Consider the following 9,422-nt stretch of genomic DNA (forward strand, 5'->3'; position numbering starts at 1 on the left):
TAAGTTTGTGCCATGTGTTCACTTAATTTTTTTTTTTTTTTTGCCAAGTGAGTTAATGAGTGCAAAATACTAAGAATCTAATTAATAAACTATTTTTTTTTTAAAAAAATAATCACATATACTCAATAAAAATCACCACATGTTCTATTTTATTAAAAATTAGGAAAAAAAAAGATCATAAGTAGTATTAAATTTAGGTAAGAACTTTAATATGTGACTCATTACGTTTATTTTTTTAAAAAAATTGACTAATTATTTATATTTTTATGATAAAAATTATGTTTAACTTTAAATGTATCTATACGTATGAATTTGTTTCATGCTTTTTTGAAAAGAAAAAAAAAAGACTAATTATTTATATTTTTATAATAAAAAAATATGTTTAATTTTAAATGCATTCATGCGTTTACATGGGTTACATACTAGTATGTATGTATGTGTGTGTGTATATATATATATATATATATATATATTTATATAGAGTTAGGCGAAACTTAGAGAAAGTTCAATTAGAATTTGAAGTTAGAATCCAATTTTGCACCACGTGTCTAAATTTATGTGGAAACCACACCATAATTATCTACTTAAGTTTGTGCCATGTGTTCACTTAAATTTTTTAATCTTTATGCCAAGTGAGTTAATGAGTGCAAAAAAATAAGAATCTAATATTAATAAATTATAGTTTTTTTTAAAAAAAACTAATCACATATACTCAATAAAAATCAACACACGTTCTATCTTATGAAAATTAGGAAAAAAATGATCATAAGTAATATTAAATTTAGGTAAGAATTTTAATATGTAACTAATTACTTTTACTTTTTTAGAAAAATAATTTGACTAATTATTATTTTTATGATAAAAATTGTGTTTAGCTTTAAATGTATCTATATGTATGTATGTGTTACATGATTTTTAAAAAAAAAATTAACTACTTATTTATATTTTTATAATAAAAATTGTGTTCAATTTTAAATATATTCTTGCATTTGCATGAGTTACATGCTAGTAGAAATAATAGAGATGAATAATTGATAAGAGTAAATTTGTAACAATAACGTAATTGTAGGCATGAAGAGGAAAGAGATCTTTCCAATGTGGGACAACAAGAATTCATGCCAAGGTAAGGCAAGGCAATCAAACCAAAGCCAAAGCCAAAGGCAAAAATTTTTGAGCACCTACAATAAAAGGATCCTTTTATTGTAGGTGCTCAAGAATTCTTTGCCTTTGGCTTTAGTATTTTTGACTTGATTGCCTAACCTTGCCTTTGGCTTGAATTCCTTTGTCCCACATTGGAAAGATCTCTTTCCTCTTCATGCCTTATAAGGCATGAACCAATGGATGAAGAGTACCGCTAGTTTGGTTAACCAAGCTAGTGGTACTCTTCATCCTTCATCCATGAAGAGGAAAGAGATCTTTCCAATGTGGGACAACAAGAATTCATGCCAAGGCAAGGCAAGGCAATCAAGCCAAAGCCAAAGCTAAAGGCAAAAATTCTTGAGCACCTACAGTAACTATTATCAATAGTGATGATATTTAGGTTAAAATATTATTTGCATTCTCTAAATTTAGGCTACTTCTAAGTTAGTCCTTAAATGATGAAATATTATAATTTACATATATATATATATATATATATATATATATATATATATTTGAGAAACAAACACACATACACACAAGCAGGGACGGAACCAAGATTCGTACCTGGGGGAGGGGGGCAAAGCTTAAAACCAAAAAAAAAAAATTATGAAAATAAAAACTAACATCTATTTCATATTCAACAAAATACTACATACAAAATAAGTATTTCTTAAACATTTCATATTATAAAACACATCAACAAAATATAACATACAAAATAAGTGTTTTTTATTTTGTGCGCGATTTTTGTTTAGTCCATATTTATTTTTTTTATTTTGTTTTTGTAGTTAAAGGGGCATGAATTTTATTTATTTATTTATTTATTTTCTTGTAGGTCAATATCTAAATATTTTAGAGGAGAAGAGACAAATATATATATATATATATATATATTTATTTAAGAGCAAATCTTTATTTTTTTATACTAGCTTTTTTTTTTTTTAAATGGTGGGGGGGGGGGGGGGGATGACCCTCCTTTGTCCTAATGTAGGTCCGTCCATATACACAAGAGAGAGGGAAAGGGGTTCTAACATAAAGGCACACCATAACTCCATTTAAAAGTCGTGGTAATTTTTAAGGGAGGGTGGGGCAAGTTACCATGGCTTTTGAGTGAAATTGTGGTGTACCTTTGTGTTATAACCCCTTTCCATCTCCCTTGTGTGTGTATGTGTGTTTGTTTCTAAAAAAAAAAAAAAAAAAAAAAAAAAAAAAAAAAAAAAAGAATGGGTAATTGCCCCATAATTTTCATAATTGAGTATGAATATTAGAAGTATATAAATGTAGTCCTTACATCAAATCCAATTATAATCTCCCCCCCCCCCCCCCCCCAATACACACAAATCATTTTATAAATGGAATAATAGCAAGAATATTATGAACCAAAATAAAACAAAAATGGCATATAACCACGTTGTAATAGTTGTGATGTAAATTATAAATTAAATTTTAAAACGTGCATGCTAATTTAAAACGTCTCCAAATTTAGATGGTGTAAAATAGGAGCTTTCAAAAAATTTATAAAAAAACAAATACCATTTGAACATGACATATTTCATAAAACTTCTTATTAGAAAAGTCCACAAACTCCATTCTTATACAAAAATCAATAAGAAATGCTATAAGAGAACTTTACATTACATTATAAACTTAACAAAATGTATACACACTGTAATATTTATATTCCTTATAGTACTTTACATTACATTATACACTTGAGCAAATTAACAATGTAATATTTTTATTGATATTACAGTGTAAACTAAAAATTTTCTCCGCTATTTGTGACAAATCAACTAAAACTACAATGATTAGTGGTGACAATAGTTTTGTTTCAACAAAAGTGGGGGCTAGTGTTGGCACTGAAACACTTCACATGCCCAAAAAATGAGTGGTGAAAGTAGATATCTGTCTGTAGTTCTATTTTTTATAGTACAAACTAAAAAAAAAATTGGCAGAAGGGGAGACAAAAGAAAGAAGAGGTAGGCACGCAAAACAAAAGAGAAAGGTATGGGCCCAGTCAACGGTTAAAAAACAGAGATGTGGGGAAGGAAAAGCGCGTCCGAGTACAACGGAAGTGGGGGCCCTCACCACCATTCACTTTGTGAATCACAAAAAAACAAAACCAAACCAAACCAAACCAAAAACTCCAATCTCTCTTTCTCTCTCCTAGTCCTGCCACTCCGCCCAAAATGCCTTGCCTTAACCGATTTTTGAGTTCCCGCCGATCTAACTCCAAGTGGGTCCCTTTCATTTTTTGCTAATTCTTTGTGGGACCCACCAAAGATATTTACTAAAAAAAAAAAAAATCAAGAAAAAAAAAAGAAAAATTAACGAACACAGCTGGTGAGGTGTGGCTGGTGGGGTTAGAGAGAGAGAAGGAAACAAGCCCAGAAAGCGAAAAAAAGAAAAGAAAAAAAATAAAGAAAGATACATCATCAGAGAGACACGCACAGAGCCCTGAGAGAGACCCAAAGATGGTCGAAGAGAGGGTCCTCTAAGATCATCCTGAGATAAGAGAAAAAAAAAGGCAGTAATTGAAAAAAAATGAAGGACTAAAAAATATTTTTGTTTTCAAAAATTTCAAAAATATTTTTTTTTCTTTGCTGCCTTTTGTGTCTCAATCTCCACCCACCTATCATCAACCACCACTCCTAACATTCATTCATTGCATTGTCAATTTTTTTTTTCTTTTTTTTTGGTGAACTATTTGCACAGAGGAAAAAAAAAAGTTCGCATTTTTAATATCGTCAACAAGAGCAGTAAAAAGAAGAAGAAAAAGACTTATTCCTTGCACCCTTTTGCTCCAATCTTTATGGTAAATAATAAATTCTCTCTCTTTCTTTTTGCTTACATTGCTTGCTCAAGAGGGTATTCCTTGTTTCATTCTTTTAGTGCTGTTAGTTTCTCTTTTTCTGGACCCCATTTGGTTCATTGAAATGTACATTTTTTTTTTTGTTTCTGAAACTTGCAGCTGCAATTGTATAGGATAAGGTTTTGATCAGGGGTATGCGCTTGTTGACGAGAATGGTGTAGGTGCAATCATTAAATATAAAAAGATGAGAGAACCTGAAATGGTTGGTGGATGCGTAAGCCTCCTAGAATTTTTTCTGTTTGTAATATAGTTGTTGCGTAGTTAGTGTTTTACATTTAAACACATTCAAAATTACATTAAAAGGATTTGCTTGCGTGTGGAAGGAGTTGTAATTTGTAATTGGCTGCGTTTGGGATCATATTGGTGGGGGTGAGTTTTTATATAAAAAAGGAAAAAAACCTGGCGATTTTGTATAGTGTGTTGTATAGCGTTGTGGCTGACCTCCACCACTGCTGCATTTGGTTAATCAAGTAATGGGGGGTAAATGGAAGTTCTCGTGTTTCGTGGCATTGGTTCTTCTTTCGGGTTTCCGGGGATGTTGGTCGCTTAATGATGAAGGTAATCAGCATTGGCGATCTTGACACTTTTGTATGATGGTATTGAATCCAAATGTTGGTTGTCTAATGTTTGTTGTGATTGGAGTTGGAATGCAGGGTCAGCCTTGTTGGAATTCCGGGCCACAATAGAGTATGATCCGTATGGTGCTCTTGCAAATTGGAATGCTGATGACCCTGATCCTTGCTTGTGGTTGGGAGTTTGTTGCATCAATGGAGAAGTACAAGTGCTGTAAGTCCCTATTGTGTGATTTTTCATTGCAGAAGATTTTTTTGACGGATTTAATGATTATGGTTTTGGTCTTTTATTATGAAAATTTAATTTCCTTTTGTAGCAATTGTCTGATAGACAACAATGTGGACCTTAATTCTAGATTCAATATGGAAGTATGACAAAATTAAATGCTTTAATGTTAAATGTGTTTATGTTAACTTCTTGTAGGGATCTGAGTGGGCTTTCTTTGGAGGGGACATTGGCACCTGAGATTGGGAAACTAAGTAACTTACGATCTCTGTAAGCATTCACAATGCTGTGTAGCTAAAATTTCAGTGTTGCTATCTGGGTGGAGTTTTGTATTGTGTAGTCAAGTATTATTTGTAGAACTTGCATATGTCTTTTTTGTTTGACTCATATGCAGGAAAAATCTGTGCTGTATTGTTGCATCGCATGTTGATAAGTTTGGTACGCTTTAGTTGGATATTTTTCTCTAGTGTGGACTGTGGACCCCTTGCACTAGTTTGCTGGTGTTTCATTTCAAAGCCATTTTTTTACAAAATAAATAATTTTCATCTCTGAAATTTGTTCATTATGTGTATATGCATGTTCAAACTTGCAATTTGAGAGGAGATAGAACATAAATGTTGTCAGCTAGTGGAAAAATATGTATTCATGGTGTTCACCTTACAAAGTGGTGGCCCTAAATAATTTTAGCAAGTTGAAGAATGCAAATAATATGCCTTTAGGATATCTTTAAAATGTTTGCTCAATCATGTCTTTTGAGCCCTCTACTAAGCATGACTCTTTGTTTATGTAAGTTCATCTTGTGTTATATATTGTCATAGTGTAGAAGGTACTTATTGAGACTTCAATCATTTTTAAACACGTCTGGGTTCATATTTGCTTTTGAAAATTTTATGAATGAATTATTCTTGTGTTATATGGGCTACCTCAAATGATAGACAATAAATCTAGGGTCTTGTTATGCAGCTTGATAGTTGACAATTTTGCAGTGCCTTTTGAATCTCATTATGATATTCTGGTCCTCACTTCCTCTGTTTATATGGACAGTGTACTCTTCAAGAACCATTTCTCTGGTGCCATTCCTAAAGAGCTTGCAGACCTTACAAAGTTGGAGCAGTTGGACTTGAGAGACAATAACTTGAGGGGAACTATTCCAGCAGAAATAGGCAGGATGCGGTCACTAAAACGCTTGTGAGTTAACTGTTACATATGTAATCTGTATTTGATGCATAAATTATAAGTTCCTGGACTGAATTCATTTATACCTCAGATTGCTTTGCGACAATAAATTTGAAGGCAGCATTCCTTTGGAACTTGAAAGGCTCCACAAGCTCTCTAAATTGAAATTTGATGATAACCTTTCAGCTGCTGTGGCCACAGGCATCGACTATGTAAATCGAAAGTTTGGACACTGGTGAGAAATTATTTATTGCATTGAACTTGTTGTCCCTTTTAGTGCTTTGCAAGATATGTGACTGCTTCTCCTTTAATTTATTTCATTACACATCACATGTTGATCAGGACTCTTTAGTTTATTTTTACTGCTTCTCCTTGCAAGATGTGTGCTATCAACTTCATGCCTAGTAGAGGAACTTCTAATTAAATGGAGAATTTTTTTAATTAAAGAAGATGCTTGTAAAGCTCTTTAAAGTGACTAGTTTTACTTCTCTCAGCCACATCATTGCCAAAGAATTAAATGAAGAATGGGGCACACAGATGCTGTTTTAATTATTTGATAAGTTAGTGGTGCATTACGAAAGTTAAGGCCAGAAATCTATTGATCAAAAGGATCCATTCAAATAAGTGGTTTCAGTATGAGCTAATAGCCCATACAGGATATAATTAAATAGTTAAATAGTCTATGTCTCAAAAATATAAAGTTGTATATTCTTAGTGAGATAAAATGTGTGGGTTTTATGTATATTATTCTGTATGGATTTGAGTTCCTGTATCACATCTAAGTCTCTCATTAATCTGTGCCTGTTTATCTAAGGGCACTGGGCACTAAGTAAAGCAGTATGAAATTCTGCTACTGGAACTATTAGGATGCAGGATATTCTGAAGCATGCAGAATTTATTTTTACACTGGACAGATATAAGTCTCTTGCAATTCAGTTGCAAATGATGTATGCATGATAAGTACATTATGCACCACCATTTGGAATATTAGCCACAAATATGTCCTCTAGTTGAATATGCGGAAATGTCTACAGTTTTACAATCTAGTTTTCTGTTTTTTCTTTACATTTCTTGGGCAGCAATGGGCATGGAAATTCAAAACAATTCAATAAGGCAGATTCGTTTATAATCCCAATTAAAGGAGCTCTTATGCGTTATCTCCATGTCCTGCCTTTGTCACTGTATGGGATTAACATTTTTATTTTACTGCCTTTCTTCTTACTTTTGGTTTTTATTCACATTTGTTCTATTTTATTGAAACTGTTTGATTTTCCATCAAGGTTTAAGTTTGGAAAGGACAGTCCGCATGGAAATGGAGACAGTTGCTACGATAAACTAGCTAGTGAGTGGAAACAGTTTTGCTAATATTAGCTCATTAAATACTGATATTTAAGCTTCTCAATCACAAAATGATTTTGCTTCTTGCATTAAGCAGGTTCATCTGAGCCACACATGGTCCATATTGCTCAGAAGCTTGTTAATTTTGCACGTCGTAGGCTACTTGAGCAATCCAGTAACCTTGCAGCTGCACCTGCTAGTGATGGGTCATCACCCTCTGGACCAATCATTGCTCTTCCAACTATGCGGAGTAGTGGGGCTTTCCCAGCTGTACCAAATGAAAAGAAGAAAAAATCTCCCCCACCTGCACCACAGCCTTCTCCTGCTCATCCTAATAGTTCAAATTCTAACAGACATCCAGTCCAAACCCCTGGTTCTCCTAGAAATACAGACAATCAAAAGCCTTCTAATAGTGGAACCTCTGGAAATACGTGGAAATATATCATTATTACTGCGGGTGTTGCTGTCTTGCTCATTCTTGCAGCAGCTATTTTCTGCATGTTCCGAAGCCAAGCAGTGGCAACCATAGGTCCTTGGAAAACTGGATTGAGTGGACAGTTGCAGAAAGCATTCATAACAGGTGATTTTGCAACACAAAATAGAACCCAAAAAAAAAAAAAACTGTTCTTTTACTGAGTCTTTGACAAATAAACCCAGCAAGAATAGAATAAATAAAAAATAACTGCAATCTAATTTGGCTTGGGGAACTATTCCATTGTCATGTGGTTTAATATCTAGCGAGTTCTTACACATTGGTTTGAAGTGAAGTTAGATTGTTGTTTGTGAATAGGAGAAATTAGATTGGTTGAACTAGTAAGTGAACTCCAAGGCTTTCATCATTAAAAATGCTGATTGAGGATAATTAGGAATGTCCGAGATATTTAAGTTTAGAAAACATAATGGTCAGTGGGTTCATTATGGGAATAGCTACCATTGTTAATTTAACTGTCATAAGTCAAAATTTTTATTGAAAAAAGAATAAACTGAAACTTAAACTATATCATGATGACTCCCATCTTCAATGGTGGACTGCTTTGGAGTATGGAACTTCTCTGAATCTATTTCCATATGATATGGAGTCCCGGAATTCCAATGCTCGTCAAATATGCCTATAAGATATTAGCTGATTTCTTTAAAACAGAAGCATATGTTGCCTTGTGTTCTTTTGAGTTAATGAAGTGAGACTGATTCAGGTGCATATATGAAATACAGGGGTGCCCAAGTTGAATCGACCAGAGCTGGAAACAGCCTGTGAAGATTTCAGCAATATAATTGATACTTTTGATGGTTGCATTGTATATAAGGGAACACTGTCCAGTGGAGTTGAGATTGCCGTTGCTTCAACATTAATTAAAACTTCCAAAGAGTGGACAAAGAACTCAGAGATAGCGTACCGAAAAAAGGTCTCTTTTTTCTGTGGTCACTGGAATACTCAAGATCAGCAACTGATACATTGTGCACTTATATCTCATGCTCTTTTTTTTCTCTCTTCTCAGTGTATTGATGTATCTTGTTTTTGATCTTCTGTAGATTGATACATTGTCACGGTTGAATCATAAGAACTTTGTCAATCTTATTGGCTACTGTGAGGAGGATGAACCCTTTGTTAGGATGATGGTGTTTGAGTATGCACCTAGTGGAACCCTCTTTGAGCATCTGCATGGTAATACTGTTAAACTTATATTTACGGTAACTTGCATGTTTGAAAATTTTGTAAATTATTGGAGGCTTTATATTTGAGAGGCTAAAATAATTCTTCTGTCTTTTCAGTTAAAGAAGTTGAACATCTTGACTGGAATGCAAGGATAAGGGTTATTATGGGAACAGCTTATTGTCTTCAATATATGCACCATGATCTGAATCCACCAGTAGCACATTCTAACCTGAATTCAGGTGCTATCTATTTAACAGATGATTATGCTGCTAAGGTAAACTTTCTTTTTAACATTTTGATTGCCTTCATTAAATTTTGACCATTGTGTAATGCATTCTCATTCTCTCTTGTGCTTTCTCAGATTGCAGAAATCAGTTTCTGGACAGATGCTGCAACCAAGTCAAAGACCTCAGGTGAAGATGATAAAGAGACTTCAGAATT

At 33.3% G+C, this 9,422-nt stretch overlaps 1 protein-coding gene across 4 annotated transcripts in view; it reads left to right on the plus strand.

Annotated features, from left to right (window-relative positions):
- Positions 1-3,558: 3,558 nt before the first annotated feature.
- LOC115991794 (protein MALE DISCOVERER 2-like) overlaps positions 3,559-9,422 on the plus strand; it is a 6,762-nt gene continuing 898 nt past the window's right edge. The window contains exons 1-13 of one of the 4 annotated variants that reach the window (XM_031115715.1): positions 3,559-3,958; positions 4,115-4,573; positions 4,669-4,801; positions 5,012-5,083; positions 5,858-6,001; positions 6,081-6,224; positions 7,069-7,170; positions 7,270-7,331; positions 7,425-7,907; positions 8,540-8,730; positions 8,858-8,990; positions 9,098-9,255; positions 9,343-9,422. The exon at positions 9,343-9,422 is cut by the window's right edge and continues 112 nt beyond it. In XM_031115715.1, the coding sequence (XP_030971575.1) occupies positions 4,489-4,573; positions 4,669-4,801; positions 5,012-5,083; positions 5,858-6,001; positions 6,081-6,224; positions 7,069-7,170; positions 7,270-7,331; positions 7,425-7,907; positions 8,540-8,730; positions 8,858-8,990; positions 9,098-9,255; positions 9,343-9,422 (1,787 nt within the window). In that variant the 5' untranslated portion in view covers positions 3,559-3,958; positions 4,115-4,488. The remainder of the gene's footprint in view (positions 3,959-4,114; positions 4,574-4,668; positions 4,802-5,011; positions 5,084-5,857; positions 6,002-6,080; positions 6,225-7,068; positions 7,171-7,269; positions 7,332-7,424; positions 7,908-8,539; positions 8,731-8,857; positions 8,991-9,097; positions 9,256-9,342) is intronic. The other 3 variants (XM_031115716.1, XM_031115717.1, XM_031115718.1) reach the window with 3 other exon arrangements.

The sequence above is a fragment of the Quercus lobata genome, chromosome 5 (assembly GCF_001633185.2).
Source record: "Quercus lobata isolate SW786 chromosome 5, ValleyOak3.0 Primary Assembly, whole genome shotgun sequence".
Lineage (NCBI taxonomy): Eukaryota > Viridiplantae > Streptophyta > Magnoliopsida > Fagales > Fagaceae > Quercus > Quercus lobata.